Source organism: Papaver somniferum, chromosome 10, assembly GCF_003573695.1.
Source record: "Papaver somniferum cultivar HN1 chromosome 10, ASM357369v1, whole genome shotgun sequence".
NCBI lineage: Eukaryota > Viridiplantae > Streptophyta > Magnoliopsida > Ranunculales > Papaveraceae > Papaver > Papaver somniferum.
This window is the reverse complement of record NC_039367.1, coordinates 161,265,845-161,286,433: the sequence shown is the minus strand read 5'-3', so window position 1 is coordinate 161,286,433 and position 20,589 is coordinate 161,265,845. Positions and strand designations below refer to the sequence as shown.

Here is a 20,589-nt window from a genome sequence, read left to right as displayed (position 1 = left end):
CTGATTAAATCATAATATCAAATTCATTGAACCAAAACCAAAATTCCAATTTCTACACCTAATTTGCTAAATCAAAACCCTAACTTTTGAAAATAGAAACCCAGATGAGAGTGATAGCTGCAACTGAAGCTTTAGGCCGATGGGGTTTATGGGTTGCCGACAAGAAAATGGAGATCGAACATGATAAATTGCAGCTAATGATTGAAGCATCGATGAAGCATTGAATTGAAGCTTCTTTGAGAACTAGGAAGAATATAGATGAGGTTGGATTTGAATTCAGACGAGTTAGAGTTGAATCTGTGATGTTCTACGTTTACAAGTTAGGTGATTGATTACTTGTGTTGATGTTCGTAACTCTAATCTCGTTGTTGTTCTGCTGGTGGTCATTTGATTACTTCCTCCTCCCTTTTCCTGTTAGGTTTCCATCTTTTCCTGATTTTCTGCTTCTTAAAAATGGTAAGTTGGATTAGGGTTTTCAATTGGTTGATGTTTAGATACGAAATTGATGTGAAATTGATCAATTTATGATGGGTTTGATTCCAATTTGTGATGGGTTTGATTCTTAATTGAAGTATAGATGATACTATGAATTAAATTGACTGTTTGATTATCATGGGTTCGCAGTTATGGTGGAAATGGTAATTCGTAGACAAGAATCAGATGAAGCGTGGGTTAAACTCGAGCCTAAATGAGCAGTGACATGGTTCGATTTGAGCTGAATTAGGGAGGATTTGAAGTTGCTGACTGAGATGGTGATGAACAAAGAAAAAAGAAGAATAACTGGTGATGTATTGCTTCCATTATTGTGTACAAATTAAGGGTGTTAGAGGACTTTGAATTGAAATTGGCAGATTGGGTATGTGGTTTAATTGAAGAATGTTGTGGTGGTTCTGGGTGATGTGTTGCAGAAGATGTTTCTTTAGAGAAGGTGGTGGTGCTGAGTTGATGTAGCGGATGAGTGAAATAAAGGAGATGGTGGTGCTTAGGAAAAGATGGAAAGTGAAGGTTATTATAGTAAACAGGCCATCAATTTATGTAGTCCCTCCGTCCCACTAATAAGTGACCTAGTTACTTTTAGATTTTGTCCTACCATTAAGTGACCTATGTCACTAAACAAGGAGATATTTCTAAAATTATCCTTTTAATTGATTATAAGAAATATAAGAAATATGCATAATTTGATAGTCATGTTTATATTCGTTACTTAGGTGTTTTAAAATGCATTTCAATGGTACGAAGTTTGTGAATATCCGTGGTGTAGTTTGAGAGATAAATCATTTCAAAATTTCACTATTTATTATCCATAAGGGTATAATTGTAAAAGTTCTTAAAAATACTTTTCCCTTTACTTTCCTTAAAAATTGTGCAAACTTGAACTAGGTCACTTAATAGTGGGACGGAGGGAGTATTTTATTTAATTTATTTACTTTTTTAATAATATCTAAACACAAGTTAGTATTTAACCGAGTCAACATGGGTCAACATCTGGTCCAGGTACCAAGCACTAACGTTGGACAAATATTAGACCAAAGCCTAGTGTTGGCCAAAACCCGAGTACTAAACACCAATTATCAGGGGCGGAGCCACATGGAGAGGTGGGTATGCAATTGCACCCCCTCAAATGTGAACTCCCAAGCCTAATTTGAGTTAGTTTATCCAATTTTTAGTCATTTTAACCCTTTTGCATCCCCTCAAACATGCATTGATTGATAAATTGCCTACCCATTTTCCGAATCCTGGCTCCGCCCCTGCCAATTATCCCTAATTTTTTTACTGAAGATGTAACAAACATTGTTAGTTCGTCGTGATCAATATGTATATTCAAGAAGATGATTTATCTACTTATAAAACTATGTGTTACAAATTCAGCTTGCCGCATCAGAAATAATGAGTGTGAATTTTTAGGAGGCCAATATCCCTCAATTTTTCTTGTGTAGGGGGTTGATAATGAATCATGGTTCTTTTGGAGGAGGTTGGCTAAAAATGATAGACTCATCACGACCATATTTAGCCAACGCTGACATATCAAAACCTATACATGTGCATATTGCGCACACCAATTATCTGCTTCGCAATTATCTGGTACCATTTTAGATGTTTCGGTTACATTCATTTTAACCGTGTTTTTATATCATTCCCATGGCCTCTAACACAAACCACCAATATTTTATCCACAGACTTGCATCCGCTTTGGGAGATTTTTGCCTTTATAACTGGAAAAATAATCTTTTTCTCCAATACCAAACACCTTTATTTATGTCTAGGTGTACAAAACAATTCTTTGTAGTGATGTTTATGGGTGAAAACTATTCCTGCCGAATTTGGTAATTTGGGGTGTGTGGATGAGGAATGAATCTAAACCCTAAACAAATGCACTGCACGGGAGTGCTTGTGATTCGAGAAATCAATCTGTACAATTCTGGCCTAAACCAAGAAATGGCCGTTCCAGAATTGCTTTGGTCACAAAGTGAAGGAGATGGGGTTGATCTTAGGGAGGGAAGCGAAGAATGTGTTGAGATTATGAAGGTGTTGGCTATGTATGACTTGTATCAGAAAGCTGAACTGGCTTGCAGAATGTAAGCTATCAGTTCCGGTGTTTGAATATGGTTGTATCAACACTTTCTTTTGTTTTCTTGTCTTGTCTTGGAAGGGAGGAGAACCTATTTATACAAGTCTTTGAGCCTGAACCTCGTATCTCGTGGGAAGTGGAGAAAGTGGAGTGATGGGGTAGTGGAGTCGTATGTTAGTATTACACTATTAGTCTTGCCCACTTTTCCAATCATCACTAACCGTTTATGACTTCCTGACACGTTCTTGTGATGGCGCGTTGCACGCTGCACGCTGTAAACCGCTAGACCAATACCCCAGTATGTATCCCCCAGTTTGTGACATGATTGATGTCTCGAGTGTGTGGATCGTGGGACCCACATAAAGTAGCATGTAATGCTAGATTAGATAACTAAGTGTTTAGGAAGTCGATACTTGTATAGTATCGTGTGTATTCTATGCAGGTAATGCATCGAGTATATTCAGCATGTATGAAGCATCGCTGTTTGGGCGTCTCAAAATATCTTCATGTCCAGCCTACTTCATGTGATGGTTTGGAGGTTGCACAAGCAAGTCCTCCATTGGACGACCACATGGTGTGGTAGAGTGACGGGTGGTGATCACCATGACGCCTCACTGACCAATTAACTCTTGACCAAGGCTGTATAGCCAAGCCGGTGAAGTTGGAAGGACGAGATGATCTTTGAGACACTCATCTGCGACCGTTAGTGGAATTAGGGATTTGGAAGAGGTGCACAAGCACCACTTTTCAGCTTGGTCGAATCCAAGCTTGGGACACGATTTTGGCATGGCTGATTGGGCATGTGTGTAGACGACATGCCGGTGTACATGCCCATACCTTGTTGTCCCGTGAAAGTGTAATCTGGACTGCTCAATTTGTCCGACAAAGAGGAGCGGTCAGGATTGATTTACGACAGAAGTTTGGTGTCGCAAATGCCGTGCGCCATGCCTTCTTCAAGCGCGCGTTTCGAGACCACCAAGCTTGGTCGGTCCCGGCCGATTGGTTCGGAGTGTAGGTGATAGGCTGGTGTTCACGCCTATACCTGACTGTCCCATGGAAACGTGATCTAAGCCACTCAATTTGTCCGGTGAAGTTGAGTGGTCAAGATCAGTTCCTGATTGGGAGGTGTGACCACGCTAGTTTGGGCGTGCGAATCTAGGCGACCAAACATGGTATTCCTTGGAGGATCAGGTGTGGAGATAGATGGGTCAACAGTGATCATGTTGATGCTCACTGGACTTGCTCAGTCGACTTCTAAACCCTCCATTCGATCAGGAGAAAACGAACGCTCACGATCAATGTAAACCCTAATTAGGGTTTTTTCCGGCCGTGCGGCAAGCCCAATTTGGGCGTACGGTTTGGAACGACCAACTGTGGTTGGTCTTGACCAATTGGTCGTGTTTGTAGGCGGGCCCGTGGTGATTGTGTTGACATGCTCTGGGCCCTTTGAATCTACATCTACACCGTCCATCTATGCCTGCGAAGATGGATGATTGAGACTGATTTGCGACTCATGTAATGTGTCGCAAACCCTAATTTAGGGTTTCACGTCCATATTGCTTTAGCTGGACGTTTTAGCAAGATATGCTTCCCTTTTTTGGGGGGTCGACCATATGGGGTCCGCATTGGTCCGGTGTTGAATGCTCCAATACCTGCTTGAGGGTTATGGATCCAACTAAGCCATCCAATCATGCTGGTAAAGTTGGATGGTCATGATTGTTTCTGAGACTGATATGGACAGTCCGTATGCTCGATCGGGATAGTATAACACTCCGAGAGTTATAGCCTGTACGGGTGTTTCGTATATGCCATCTTATTTAATGCTTGGAGATTCGTGTGGCTCTGCTGAGAGCGATCACTCAGTCGTCATGCTGCACCAATAATGAGAATGGAGTAGTACAGGAAATACAAGGTTGGTCATGCATTAATTGGTAATGTTATAAGTTTATAGTGAAGAAGTATTCTCCACTTTATCAGTGTCTTTATCCTTTGCAGGATGTTAGCACATAGTTTTGGCTTTTTCAATTTTAGCCTTAACTGAAAATCCATCATCAACATTAATTCCCCTTCCTAGCACATAATGGTTACACTATTGTGGGGTAGGCATGAGATGGAGACAAATTTGTAAAAGGAAATGACTAAGTTAAAGTAAATACACATTTACCGCATAGATAGACATCGCCAGGTGGAGCTGGTCAAATTAGGGTTTGGGAGAAAAGCACGACTCAGTTGGCGTCGAGACCTCCGGATAAACTCTGCTGTAGCTAATTTGGTCTTCCTTTAGGGTTTCCTTCAACATGTATGCGGGGTTTAAAAACCGTTATTAATTGATAGGCTTTTCTTGCAGAAACTCTATCTCTTTGACATGTCGAACAACAGCAGATCATCTTCTTCATATCACCCAGGACCTTCTATTAAACGCGTACGCCCATCTGAGGTTCAGGATGAACAACTTTGCGATAATTCTCATGTTCGTGTTCGCCGGAAGACCGTACCAGTTCGCTCCTCCTTTTTTTTGCAGAGACGCCCATGTGTGACAGTGGTCGATGATGATGATTTGACCAGTCCCCTTCCTTCAAATTCGAATACGCCCACTCCTGTGGATCACGATGATGCCGATATAGGTATCTCGTCTTACGAATACCCCAACACAGGTCTTTCATTCGATATTCACATGAAATGTCTATCTTCTAGCTATCGAACCATCGGAGGATTCTTGGTGCGGAAGGAGTTCGTACCCTTATACACAAAAGTATGGAAGAGGTATGGCCATATTGCAACCAGGAATGTAGTTCAACACTGTACATCTGCTTTGGTTACCACGGTAAACTGCCTTCTTCCGCTGATTACTGAGATGGAGGGTATCTCCATCCGTAACGTTGCCGAATCAAAATTTGAAGAGTGGGAGAACATGGTGTCTACCTGTGAATCGATGAAATTCAATGTGGGTTGGCTGCATCAGCGTCTTGACATCATCAAGGTTGATTGAGCCGACATCCTTGCGAACGTAGTTCCTGCTGCGAAGGCTATCTTGGAAGAAGAAAAGGCTCTGGCTGCTGAATCGGAGAAGGTGGAGCAGGAAATACAGGACTTGAAGAACATGATAGAGAGATATCAAGCTAGACTGAAGATGATGTTCTCAAGGAATTATATCTGTTAGATGGCCTCTTCTAAGCCGCATTCATCTGTATTTTCTCATTGTTAACGACGTTCATGTCAAAAGGTTTGAACATCTTTGCGCAATAAATTGTACTGGTTTTTTGATTGATGAAACATGTTTTTTCATTAAAGCATCTGTTAATAAATTGATAATTCAAACATGTAATGAAAATAAATGCCTGTGTTGTTGTGTCATGAGACAGAGCGGACAATGATCAAGAATGATATGCCTTGAGCCATTTTCCGTTGATGACTATCTCTAGCGTGCCTCCGTCCACTTTAATGATCTTGTAGTATCCGGTACTGTAAGACTTGGTGATCGTATAAGGACCTTCCCATTTCGGTGAGAATTTCGGTGCGGACATGTCTTGCTGGATGTGTTTGGCCGTTTTCAAGACCAAATCCCCCACTTTGAAAACACGTGGTTTCACAGTTTTGTTGTATGACCTGGAAATTCTATTCCTGTACACGTGAGTGTGTTCTTCTGCTTTGCTTCTTCTGAAATCCGGAGTGTCTAACTCCGCTACTCTAGAGTTGGATGCTTCAGCCTCATCCCAGTGGACCCCGGTTGCTGCTGCAATCCTGGATGATGGGATTTTGATCTCTGTTGGGAGAATTGCGTCTGCACCGTAAACAAGTGAGTATGGAGAAACTCCAATGGAGCTTCTGGGTGACGCTCGATATGCCCATAGCCCCATTGGTAACTGGTCATGCCATTCTCTAGGATTGTCATGCACTGCTCGAATGATGATCCGGATCAGTGTCTTGATGGTACTCTCCGCTTGTCCGTTTCCTTTAGGATAGTAGATAGTGGAGAAGACCTGTTTAATTCCATACTCTTCAAGTAACTCTCGTACCTGTTTGTTGGCGAAGGGAGTGCCGTTATCAGTGATGATATGCTTTGGCACACCGAAGCGACAAATGATATGTTCTTTAATGAAAGCCGCAATCGTTTCTCCTATAATCCCTCGTAGAGGAATGGCTTCTACCCATTTAGTGAAGTATTCTGTCGCGGTTATGATGTACTCGTGCTGCTTTGATGATAACAGATTGATTTTCCCGATAATGTCCAGTCCCCAACTGTACAATGGCCATGGACTGCTTATCGAGTGTAAAGGGGTGGAAGAAGCGTGAACAAGGTTCCCATGAATTTGACATTTGTGGCAGCTTTGGACGAAAGAGGATGCGTCATCCTCCATGGTCGGCCAATAGTATTTCTCGTGTATCTGGAGAAACAGTTTCCTCTTCCCTTGATGTTCCCCTTTGTGCGTTTCCTTCAGCATGATTGGGATTTCTACCCCAGCCAGGCATCACAATAGATCCCCTCCGAAGATCTTTCTATACAGAATCCCTTCGTGAAATACGAACCGCTTGGATTTTTTCTTTATCTTGAAAGCATCCTTTTGATTAGTGGGAGTTGCCCCGTCATGAAGATAGTTAATGTCCATCTCTATCCAGTCCCCAGTGTGGTTCACACTAAAAACCTCCAATTGGTGTGGCGGCGCTTGACAATTTGAGCAGGACTTCTGAAGTAGTCTGGATTGAGTCTCCATCTTTGGCCAGTAATATCCCAGGCGTTGAAGTCGTCGGTAAAGCGTTACCACCAGTGATTGTCCTCAAATTTCATTGTGAACACGGTTAAGCTGTTGTTATGCCTCATCATCTCCAAGACATCTTGATAGAGAGCCATCCGGGTTTCAATGATATAGCATACCATGAATCATGAAGAAGTTCTGCAGGGTTTTGAGACTGACCTTTCCTTGAAAGAGTGAGCTGCTGAGCTCCTGAATTATCGGCGTTCGCCAATCGTGAGCCTCGGTGTCGTTGTATTGTGACAGCCATGTTGATTCTGTGGTTCTCCTCTTTACTGTCAGGGTTTCTTCAAAACCTTCGAACTTCAATTTGGAAACCAACGTTGCTAGGCAATCGGTGTGTTTGTTGTTGCTGCGACTAATATAGGTTATGGTTGCATCGACAAAGTAGTTTAGTAACCTTTGTGCTTCTGATCGGTATGGAGCTAGCGTTACTTCCTTCAATGCGTATATTCCATTCATCTGATTCACCAGTAGTTTGGAGTCACCTCTTATCTCCAGACGTGTGACTCCTGCTTGTTTGGCTATCGACATCCCTATGAGGAAGGCTTCATACTTTGCTGAGTTGTTAGTGCATTGGAAGTCCAGCTTGAAGGAGTGTGAGAATACTTCCCCAGTCGGGGATACTAAGACCACGCCTGCTCCTCCGGTGTTATTGCTAGGGGTAGCGGAGCCGTCAAAATACAAGATCCATGCTTCTTCCTCGACAACAGAGATGTATGGAAATTCTCCAGGAAGATCTTCGTGTAGCCCCGTAGTGCCTTCCCCAGGGAACGCTGCTAATAAGTCTGCGACTGCTTGCCTCTTGATAGCTCTAGGCGACGTATGTGTTATGTCCAACTCCGACATTTGGAGAAGCCACTTGGCCGTCCTTCCCACCAGGACCGATTTTGAAAGCAAAAACTTCGCAAGATCAGATTTAGATATGAGTACCACCTTATTGGACAATAGGTAATGTCTGAACTTCTGAATGGAATGGTTTAGAGCTAAACATGCCTTATCCGCCTTGGGATACCTGAGTTCATCATCTCTTAATATTCGACTGAAGTAATATATGGGGAGTTCGATTCGCTCATCGTCTTCCTGGGAGAGTAAAGCCCCCACAACGGTATCACTGAAGGCGGTATAGAGATATAGTGGCTTCCCTTGGACGGGAGACCTCATGATGGCTGGAGATGATAATATTCGTTGAATCTTTTGAAACGCTTCCTGTTGAGTTGCAGTCCAAATAAAATTTTCTCCCTTCTTCAGCAAGGGGGTGAATGCAGCGACAAACTGGGCCAAGCCAGGTATAAAATGACAAATGTAGTTCACCTTTCCCATGAAGCTCTGAAGTTCCTTCACAGTTTGTGGTGGCGGCATCGTGAGGGTCGCTTGAGTCTTGGACGGGTCTACTTTGATCCCTTCAGCAGTCACTTGGAATCCCAGAAATTTGCCTGAAGAGACGCCGAAGGCGCATTTCAAAGGATTCATCTTCAATTTGTATTCACGACACCTTTCGAACACTTGTCGTAAGACTCCCGTGTGATCTACCTGAGCTCTTGACTTGACCACAATATCGTCCACGTAGTCTTCTACTTGCTTATGCATCATGTCATGGAAGATTGCCGTCATGGCTCGTTGATATGTTGCACCGGCATTCTTTAAACCGAAGGGCATAACAGTATAATAAAAATTGCCAAGAGGGGTTCGAAAGGCTGTCTTACATGCATCGTGTTCATACATCCTTATTTGATTGTAGCCACTGTAACCATCCATGAAGGAGAACATGCAGCGTCCGCTGGTAGCATCTACTAACATGTCGATGTTAGGCAGAGGAAAATCGTCCTTGGGGAAGCACTTGTTCAGGTCTCTGAAGTCCACGCAGCACCATACCTGTCCGTTTTTCTTCTTTACTGGAACCACATTAGATAACCAGGTCGGATGGTGAATAGGTTTGATGAAGCCAACAACTAGCAACTTCTGAATTTCGGTTTTGATTTGCTCTTCCACTTCGTGTCTGAATTGCCTCGGAAACTGTTTGATCGGCTTGGATCCACGTATGATATGTAGATGGTGAGTGACCAATTTTTCATCCAGACCAGGAATTTCCTCATACGTCCAGGAAAATACGTCTTGATACTCCTTGAGAAGCTGGACAAGACTCGCGCGTTCGTCTGTGGACAAAGTAGAACTGATAAAGACAGGCATAGGAGATTCTTCATTCCCGATGTTAACAGTTTTGAGCTCGTCAGTTGTGGAGTTGGTGCCATCTTTTAACTGTCGCGGAGCGTCCAATACTTCTTCTTGCGACCCATCGTTCTTGAAGCACTCATCTGGGCGGAGAGACTGGGTGCCGGTCTCTCCTGCTAATTGCTAACATCGGCATCGGTATATTTTTTCCCCTTCTGATCACGGGTTTCCTCGAAAGTTCGTTCCCTCTTGGTGTGAACGTGGGTTGAAGCTTCACCGGATAAAGATGAACGCCTCATCTGCAAAGGTGCGTCGTGGTGCTCAACCCTTAGTAATGAAAGTCTGTCTTCTTCCTGAATTGACGCCCACGTGGGTAGTGGGGTGCACAAGTCTTTGTCTGATCTTCCCTGCGGAGTTTCCTTTGGCTCGAAAAGTTCCACTCCGCATAATGGTGCATACGGAGACAATGATGCAGGAATACAAATGACTTCCTCATTTAGCATGGTCTTTAGGCACTAGTGATACGTTGAAGGGATGACCTTATTATCATGAAGCCACGGTCTCCCTAGTATCATATGATAGTCCGGCTCCTTCTCTATGACTTCAAATTTCACTTTTGATTGAACAGGCCCTACTGATAAATTCATATTGACATACCCGTACGTGTTGGTCTGGTTTCCTTCGAAGTCTGTCATTGTGGTGGGCTGTCGTACGATCTTGCATGGGCGAACTTTGGCTGTCCAGAGAGTCTTGAGAGTAATCACATTCGAAGATGCTCATGTGTCGATGAGGGCCCTTCTGAAATCTGAACCCTTGATGTGTGCGGTAACATGCAGGGATCAGTTGTGACCTTCTTCTGCCATCATATCTTCTTCTGTAAATGTAACATTATTTACAGATGTTTCTGATGCGCTTAGGCCCTCTGGACGTGAAGGAGCCAGGTGTACGTCCAAGGCTATCTGGTTAATTGCAGCAAACGTCTCCGCCCGCTGATTATTCGAGAGGTGTAAAAGTTCACAAAAAATTTCCACTAGAGACGCCGCTTCCTGATCCACTGGTCTCTGGTTCGTAGTAAAGCTGTTGATTAGAGAATGACCAGTCTCCGGTGTGGAAGCCTATGGAACGCTCATCTCTGAAGTGATCTTGACGAGGAGGTCAAATATGATATTTATCGCTTCCTTGATCAGCTCCACGTTCTTCGTGTGAATCTCATATACCCACGGTAGTTCATTCAACGTTGGAAGTCTCCTGATTATACTGTCAGGTACGCCGTTGGGAGGAGGGGTATCTCCTTTGGAGGAATTACCAGGATTTGAGGCCGTTGAGGCGGTCCTAAGACCAACCATTTGAAACCAATCGAATGGTATTGAAGAAATTGACTTTACAACTGAGAGATTAGCCTCCCACTGCGGTCGCTAATTGTTTATGGGTGAAAACTATTCCTGCCGAATTTGGTAATTTGGGGTGCGTGGATGAGGAATGAATCTAAACCCTAAACAAATGCACTGCACGAGAGTGCTTGTGATTCGAGAAATCAATCTGTACAATTCTGGCCTAAACCAAGAAATGGCCGTTCCAGACTTGCTTCGGTCACAAAGTGAAGGAGCACTACACCATTTTTTCCGATTCGAAACGGTTATTGAGTGTTACGAATCGGGGTTGTAACTGTTCCGGACCGTTACGAAAAGGGGTGCTACATTTTTTTTGTAACGGCCCAGCAGCCGTTACGATTTTTTTTGTAACGGCTCTTGTAACAACGTAGAGCCGTTACTACGTGGCACTGTCGTAACATGCGAGAGCCGTTACGAATTTATTTAGTAACAGATCGTTGTAACAAGCTGAAGCCGTTACGAATTTTTTGCAACAGTAAAAAAATTACTGCCGGTCAACCTTGACCTGGTCAAAATCAGTCAGCAATGACCAATTTTGACCAGGTCAAGGTTGACCGGCAGCTCATTCTCGGCCGGAATACGCCGTAATTCAAAATAACCACCTGCATACACCTTTCATTTATCCTTCACAATCAACATTATTTTTTTTCAATCAAATTCATGTCCATTCAATCAATTCTAATCACATTCAAATGGATTCATACAAAGGATTCATACAAAGGATTCATACAAAATAGAACTTAAATTATTCTAAGTATCAAATAGTAGGGGAATGTATACAAATTCCCATAAGTATCAGTTCATAGAAATTCCTATGTTCACAAATTTATATAACTGAGACTGTACATAGAAACTTACTGCAAATTTTCTATGTTCACATCTAGAGCTGATAAACCAACTTGAAGCTGCAAATTTTAAGACTTCAAGTTCGAAATCCATGCATAAAGTTATAGATGAAAAGTATCTGCTAAGTTTAAACTTCCTAAGCATATATACCAACTTATGTTAAAAGCAGAAAAAACTTTCAAAGAAATATAAATTGGGGAGAAGAACAATGAGAAATACTTACTGTGGTTTTGTAATAAGAACAAGCCCATGATTTAGTCATCAAGAGCTTCAACTGAAATTGCAACCACTGATCCAGGCCATCATTGCAATTGGTCCTGATACAAACCAAAGTCCATAAGCTCTCTCGCACGCGCAACAAACAAAAGTCCCGTAAGAAACATGGAATCTAGAAATATACAAGTTAAGTACTTACCCGGTATTCTAGAAGGTACACAAGTTGATGCCAATCCAGCTGTAGTTCACTTCCCACCAGCATAATACCTCGCAAGTATAAATTGAAGGTCAGAAACCACGCCTCTTAAACTTTATAGTAAAAATATAACCAAGTGAAGTAATTACCAGGGATTGATATTTCCCCGGCTGGCTACTGCTGCTTCAGCTGACCTTGCGATAAGTCCCCCATGCATTCACATATAACAGAACAAAAGCCACCCACACATATACAAATAAATGATGAACTGAAAGTGCATATCCATTCATAAGCCGGTTTGTGTTCACATAATTCAGGAAAAAGTTACATCGAACAAAAAAAGTTGCTTCAAGTAAAGCTATTCTTATGCACAACTGCATAAGAGTATGCGTATGAGTCAACATACATACAAAAGTGTGAACTGCAAAAAGAAAGGGAAAATAAGCCTAAATACTTGTATGCAGCACTGCAGAAGTTGCTTCAAGTAAATCTACTCTTATGCACAACTGCATAAGAGTATGCATATCAGTCAGCATACATACAAAAGTGTGAACTGGAAAAAAAAGGAAAATAAGCCTAAAAACTTGTTATGCACGTATGCATAAGAGCATACGTAAAAAAGTTTGAACTGCATAAAAAGACCAAAAAGAACCATATGAGTTGAGGCAGATACCACGCGATGCTCAAAAAGGTTGACACATCAAAAAGAAAGAGATGGTGTGTCGTAACTTGAGAGGCACATCTTTGGATGAAGCACATATCCTCCAATTCCAACGTCTCTGAAGGTCGCTGCATACTTGTTGGCACTCACAGTTATTGCATCTGGTTTGGAAATAGTATCGATACACACCTTGACAAGATGTAAGGGTACAGGATCTCCGTGAATTATTTCTCCTAAACCACCAGTACAGATGTTACCAGTTGCAACCACTTGACCCTCGAAGTTCAGTAATGAACAACGCGGCATGCCATGTACTCCTGATGCAGCTAGTGAACTCGTCGCAGCTTGTGGAGATGATAGAGGTGAAGCAGAAATACTCCCTGTGGAGATGATAGAGGTGAAGCAGAAACACCCTGTGGAGATGGAGCTTTTGAGGTGCTGGCCAAGTTTGAGCCAACTGATGCTGGCATTGCAGCTTGGATATCTTGAACTATGTGGCATAATTTGCCAAGTCCTTCGATTAGAACCCCCACCTTTCCACCTAGTTCTTCCACAATTTGAGTAACACCACCCTCCTTCTGTTTCAACTCATTGACCTTGTGACGCGCAGAAGCAGAAAGTTGGACTTGTGTACGAGATACAAGTCCAAGAGAACGATCCCGTCCTCTAGTATCCTTTCCAAAAGCCGCAGCAAGTGCACAAAGTTCCTCTACTGGAAGACCTGCATCCAGTTTTTCTTTGATCTCTTCTTGCGCCTTCTTCAGCTTATCCTGTTGTGCCAAGCATAACAATCGAGAAAATTATAATATGTTTAACTAAAAACAATTAGAAGACTTGAAATAACTGAAAAGTGAACTGACTCACAGCATATGGCTGGGCGCTAGGTAAGATTGAACCACTCTCTTGTGTATGAGCTTTAAGCCACACATCCTCAGGACTGATCTCTACACCAGGATTCTCGGCCTCCTACATTTACAGAGATCAAGACGAGTTGTGAATATATCAGAGTTTGAGGCATTATTGAAATACAACAGAGATGGGGAAAATTGTGAATGTAGAAGAGATCGAGAAAACTTACGCACCAATTCAGCTCTGACCAAACAATGAGGTTTGCGATCGGAACAATGTGTGTAGCCATATTGTTGTCTTTTCCGCTTATGGATTCTACTTTGCGCTGCCTTTTCTTCTTTTTCATTCTTACAAAATTTTATCCAATCCTCTTCTCTTACAGTTGGTGGAACATTTAGAATCCTTTCTTCATGAGTAGGGTACAAATCATAATGATCGGTACATAACTCAGTTTTAAATCTCCTCCATGGAACAGCCATGGACTTCTGAACAATATCCTTCGATGTTTCAGGGATATTAAATTCGTCCTGTAAAGTCAGATCTCATTAATGGCTTACTGAGGATACAACCACTATAAAAGAAGTTAAAGGAGTGAACAACAACTGAGGATACAACCCTCATTAAGGTAAGTTTTGTACCTTAAGGGTATTCCAAACATCATCCTTATGCTTCTGAGGCACAAGCTTCCAGTTTTTGTATGAAACAGGCACATGTGTACGAACCAATGAGCCCTTCCGGTGACCAGCTGTCGTGCAGTTCCTGGAAACTGGTTGTCCATACTCATTGACGACTACTGCTGCCATATCCTGGAAAAAAAAACAAACATCATGAAAGAAAATATTGCACAAGATAAAACAGATCACAGAACAAGCGAATAAAACAAATAACACCTCTCAAATAATAAGCGATCAAATAAAACAAAACAAAAGCAAAACAAGAGCAAAACAAAGGAAGTCGTTCTTTTTATAGATATTCGTGAAGCGCAACACATTGCAAAGGTGGCATCAGTTTCATTTCAAATAGAACCAATTGAAAGCAACTTTTTGAAATTATCATTGTCAGTAAGAACTGATTGATAAGCTGTAGGAGCTTCAAATTTATCTACTGAACAAGTTAACCCCTGATGTGAATGCAACACCACGGACCATCCCTCATATGTAAGATCCTTCGAGTAGAACACTTGAGCCTCTTCAGATGCAAGGATAAACGGCTCATCGGACACTCTAACTTTGTTTTTCATCTTGGATAAGTTGACCTTTATAACCTTTGAAACTGCATCAACCTTACACACATTCTTATCTCCAACACTAACCCAATCACAACAGAAAACAGTTTCTTCAAACTCCATGTAATTCAAGACGATAATCTCTTTAATAACTCCGTAATAAGTTATTTCTGCTTCCTCGGCCGACTTCGCTTTCAGTCTTGTAAAAGCTTTCATTGATACGCCACTGTTTTGCGATATATTCTTCGCCTCACAACCTAGTGTGCTAAAAGTAAAGCCATTGACTTGGTATTTACTATAGGATCGTGCCTTAAAGAGGGGTCCTTGCACGAGTCTCCAAAGTGTTGAATCAGTCTCTTTGGATTCTATCAACTATAAAAGTTCATGTTGGAGTTAGTATCACAACCAAAAACATAACAAGTTGGGATGAAAGATTTAAGATATCATGTTACCTCGTCGCGCAACCATACATGAAAACTCTTTGAGGTCTGCTGACCATTAGACGTGTTGCCGCTAACATAGGAATCATACTTCCTGCAACCACATAAAAATAGTATCAAATAATGAAAACATCTTAATGCATCAATGAAACAGTAATGTTTACCTTCGCCAGTCATCTATCTCAAAATACTTAGATAGTATCCAGCTGCGGCATTGTTCAAATTGTACTTGATTTAAAGTCATACTCTTTCCAGTACTTAAAGGCATCTCATCTGCAAACTCATAGTCATCATCTAAAAAATCCCGTTGAGTATGTTTATGAGTACCATCACCATCATCTGACATGCCATCCATAAAAAATAAGCTAGCTTCTCGCAACGAATACCCTCTCGCAATGCATCCCTCAATGTACCTTTTATTGCGCACCAACCCTTTAAAGCCTTTCATTAACCTACAAAGAATAGTAAAGTGTAGAAGCTGTCAAGGCCTTATCAAGCATGATTCTTATACTAAGTTGTCAACTTCATAAAATTTCAGAAGAAAAAAACTTCAAATATTAACTTTCTTAATCAAAGTATATTACACTCAGCACCTGACATTCCATATAACATTCTCAAATTCAATTTAATCTATAAAGCAAGGGTTTGTACCCTCCATATCAGCACTAGCATAACACACATAGTAAGATGTTAAAAGACACAACCTTTCAATACTGAGAACAAACAATTCCACTCCTTTTTATGGTTACCATTGGATTTTTATACTACTTTGTTAGTCCAATCATGCATTTAAAGTCATCCTCTAGCATAAAAGAAATTAATCATGACAGCACAATAAAAAAAATTGCTAAACAGGGGAAATAGTCAAGTGGGAAATTTGCCTCTCAAAGGGGTACATCCACCTAAATCTGACCGGACCGCAGATTAAAGCTTCATCTGCCAGATGAATCATCAGGTGGATACTAATGACAAAGAAGGATGGAGGAAAGTATTTTTCTAGAACACACATAGCCTCCACCAAACTAGGTTTAGCTTGTAAAAGATGCTCTCTGTTAATAACCTTCGCACATAAGATATTGAAAAATAAACTAATCCGGAGAAGAGAAACTCGCAGATCTTTAGGAAATGAAGTTGCAGTATGAACAAGCAGTGGAAACAAAGACTGCATCATAACATGGTAATCATGAGACTTTAAATTATTCAACTCCGGTGGATTTATACCAACGTTGTTGCGAAGATTGGAACAAAAATTTGAAGGCACCCTTAAATTCTTCAAAACTGTACAGAAAGCAACTTTTTCATCCTTTGTTAAGGCAAAAGACCCATCTTCCATTGTTGTATTGCCCGTGTTGTCATCCTCTTTCAACCATAACCGCTTTTTAATCCCCATAGCTTCCATATCTTTACGTGCATTAAGACCATCTTTTGACTTGCTATTTCCCAATACAGTATTAACAATGTGCTCAGTTATATTCTTCTCGGTATGCATCACATGTGTACAGTGACGAACTGTGTTCGCTCCCCATTACGGCAAATCATAAAGAATAGACCTTCGAGAAAATAAAGAGTGATGGGAAATTTCTTCATCAGCATACCCTTCAGTCCCTCTTTTACGTTTCTTTGATGGTGGTTTTCCTTTACCCTGTTTGCTTTTCAAATTAGCTACCATCTCTTGAACTTGCAATCCTGTTAGTGTCCATGGAGCTTTACCATGCTCAACTCCTCCACTGAAGTTTGTTTTATCATCTCTAAACTTGTGTTTCGTTGGCAGCCATCTTCGATGTCCCATATAACACAACTTCTTACTATATGGCAGCCACTCAGCATCTGTTTCTTCTCCACAACTTGTAAAAGCAAAATACCCATGAGTTACACATCCAGAAAGAGTCCCTAATGCTGAAAAATCATGAATTGCCAATAACAACCTAGCTCTCATCAGAAATTCAGAACCGGTGAAGCTGTCGAAAGTCATAACACCATCATTCCATAACTCTTTCAACTCTTCAATCAATGGTTGTAAGTAAACATCGATATCTTTACCTGGTGCTCTCGGGCCTGATATCAACAAAAATAACATAGAAAACTCCCTCTTCATACACATCTAAGGAGGAAGATTATACGGACAGAGAATTACCGGCCAACAACTGTAATTGAGACCAAAGCATCCATTGGGGTTGAAGCCGTCAATCGCTATACCAAGAGTAACATTCCGTGCTTCCTTAGCAAACACTGGAAAAAAACTATCCGCACAACGCCAAGCTGAAGAATCAACGGGATGACGCATTACATTGATATCTTTCTGTGCTCTAAAATGCCAAAGCATCGCCTCTGCTATCCATGGTATACTATAAAATCTTTTCAACCTTGCAATTATTGGAAAGTGTCTCAACGTCTTCTGCGCAACTTGAGTAAGTTTTCTCTCATCATTGAAAACTCTTACATACCGCGGTTCTTTACATACAGGGCACTTCAGCAATGAACTCTTATCCTTCCAATAGAGTATACAATCATTCACGCAAGCATCGTAGGTTACATAATCCATCCCCAACTCTTGAATTATCTTCTTGACATCTGGAAACTTACTTGGCAGGGTATTTTCTTCGGGAAGCAACTCTTTTATCAATTCTAACATTGCAGTCATACCATTATCTGAAATCGCACTAGTAAAAAAATCCCTTTTCATCACGGTTTTTACCGTGACCAAAGATCTACGGTCACGGTATTTCAATTTTGAGAAACCGTGTCCAAAGCCTGCGAGGCCAAAAGTGTTTCCCATTTGGTCACGGTGAGTTTCGTGACCAATTTGTACATTTCACCGTGACCACAATTTCTTTGGTCACGTACTTTTGTTAGACACCGTGACCAATACGCACAATTAGACACGGATATCGTTCTATACCGTGACAAGTTCATGTTTTTAAACCCGGGAAACTAACATACACCGTGTCCAAATTTGATCATTGGTCACGGACAACATTTCATACCGTGACCAATCAGTGTAATGGTCACGGATCAGGAATACCCACCGTGTCTAGTCCAAGTATCCCCCAATGTTGACTACACATTTTTAGATCAATACTGTACCCAGAAAAGTCTTAAAATTCATAACTAACAATAAACTGAGTTTTTATTGAAATTAAAATATTATATCCATGACATAAAATTCAATAAACATATATAGCTTACTGTTAACAAGAATGAACAAGAAAGCATAATGAAATCCCTATTTACAATGCTGGTACCACTTGTAATGTCCAACTTAGACCACCAAAAAAGTCTTAAAAGCCATAACTAACAGTAAACTGAGTTTTTATTATATCCATGACATAAAATTCCATAAACATATATAGCTTACTGTTAACAAGAAAGCATAATGAAATCCCTATTTACAATGCTGGTACCACTTGTAATGTCCAACTTAGACCACCAAAAATCTAATCACGGAGATGGAGACAACTCCCAACCTAGGCACTTCCATGTCAGTATTACTGGAAAGCATGCACTGTATTGATCCCAGCTTCACAGGCGAGGTTTATTTATCCAACAAGAAACTCATTGAGATCATAGCAATGAAATACCTTTACGCGAATATAGTTAGTGCGTTTAAGTCTCATGGAGCATCTAAGTCTCTGACACCGCATGTGTGGCATCTCCATTAGCACCTTGGTGTGCCTGAAATTGAATGCATATTGCCTCTTGCATATCTTTACACTTTTCCAGAAGTTCCTGAAACGTAACCAAATTAGTGTGGTTCACTGTTCTATCAGATTTTTAGATGAAACACTACAGCTAAATTACGGGTCTGATATATCAATGACAAAATGAAGGAAACAATTTGTTTGTCGTAAGTTCTGCAGCTTCAGCTATAAACGTAATGCTCAGACTTGTGCCAGTAGTTTTCCATTGCGGATAACCGTTGTAGGTCTAAATCAGATAGCCAGCCATTCACAAGTACTGCAGCCCCAACAACCTGAGAAAATACCAAAATCTATTTTAACTTTAGTTTGTTTAAGTTCTACCGAACACACCTCACTTAAGCACCCAAGTTGACTGTTTTATTCATTCTCTGGTCAAGGGTTGGTAGCTACAATCAATTCAACTAACGAGAACTACAGCCGTCAATAGGAAGTTGATCCATACAATATATATTATGGGGACAGTATTTGATGCAGTACATTCAACAAAGACGAAGAGACACACAAGTCAAAAGCTCTTCCGAAATACTGAAATAGTTTCACGGAAGCATTCAAAAAACTGGTTTACCTTTATCGGAGGGTACTTCGAGAAGGAAGCATGACCATGGTCCATGGGCCAACTCTACAGCAGTTTATCCCAAATGACCAGATATCAGCTGTGCAAGGTGTATAAACAAAGAAACTTCACAAGAGTATATAGTGGTTCTTATAGACATATGAGATAAGGGTTTTTCTGTGTATCAGTATTTTTCATGGAAAAAATCAAGATCTGCCGAGTAAAAACTGTTATACAGTATAGTAAGAGATAAAAAACAGCCACTCATTTGAAATCATATCCACTTCCCGGCTGAAAAACTTCTAAGCCATCCCGTAAAATATGGGAATGTTTTCTAAATTCAATTGTGTACAGCGGTGAAGAATGAAAAAAGGAAAAAAAAGGAAGAAACAGAAGATTTTCATTCAGAAAAAACTTGTTAGAAGGAAAAAAAAACAATTGACGAGCATGCAGTTCTTACAAAAGTATCCCTTGAGCGTTGCCTGCCACCCTTGTCAAATACACAAGCTGAAACACCGAAATCCCCAATCTTCACTATTCTATCGCTGTCAAGCACAAGCCTGCATAGATGCATTCCTTCAGTTCAATCAATCTCTCCAAATAAATCACAAAGGGAGAACATATGTATCTGTCTCGCTTCTAGTAAAAAGCAATAGATAAAAAACCTTGACGTCATTTCAGTTCAATCAGCATAATGTACTTACGCCATTTAAAGCCATACTATATACGTCACCTCCAGTCTAGTTTAGCTGTGCCTCGCTGAAGCAATCACAATACACTCTCCAGTGTACCGGAAGGAAGAAACTCAAATCAGTAATGCATGTGGAATATCAATTCAGCCAAATTAATTAGAATTATAATTGATCTGGATTGATAAAAAAAAGTAGAGTCGATAATTATAATACAGAACAAGTTACACATCTAAGAGATAAAGGGTGCATTTGAATTGATTGACTTCCCAAAGATATTATACATTCACATTGAGAAATAATGTAATAGCTAGCATGATATAATCAGTGACC

At 40.9% G+C, this 20,589-nt stretch overlaps 1 protein-coding gene across 1 annotated transcript; it reads right to left on the bottom strand.

Annotated features, from left to right (window-relative positions):
• Positions 1 to 14,666: 14,666 nt before the first annotated feature.
• On the bottom strand, positions 14,667 to 18,092 carry LOC113316735. Its single transcript, XM_026564881.1, has 6 exons — positions 17,513 to 18,092; positions 16,846 to 17,371; positions 16,324 to 16,749; positions 15,481 to 15,768; positions 15,347 to 15,410; positions 14,667 to 15,248 (listed from the first exon to the last, which is right to left on the bottom strand). Exons 1-6 carry the CDS (start codon positions 18,090 to 18,092, stop codon positions 14,667 to 14,669), a joined length of 2,466 nt encoding a protein of 821 aa, XP_026420666.1.
• Positions 18,093 to 20,589: the final 2,497 nt, after the last annotated feature.

Excerpts from the sequence above, each read along its gene's own strand:
- LOC113316735 (XM_026564881.1), bottom strand. The coding sequence starts at position 18,092 with ATGGGAAACACTTTTGGCCTCGCAGGCTTTGGACACGGTTTCTCAAAA. Across the intron at positions 15,769-16,323 it reads CCTAGTTTGGTGGAGGCTAT|GTTAATGAAAGGCTTTAAAG; the intron begins GTGTGTTCTAGA and ends TATTCTTTGTAG. Across the intron at positions 15,411-15,480 it reads GAGATAGATGACTGGCGAAG|GAAGTATGATTCCTATGTTA; the intron begins GTAAACATTACT and ends ATGTGGTTGCAG.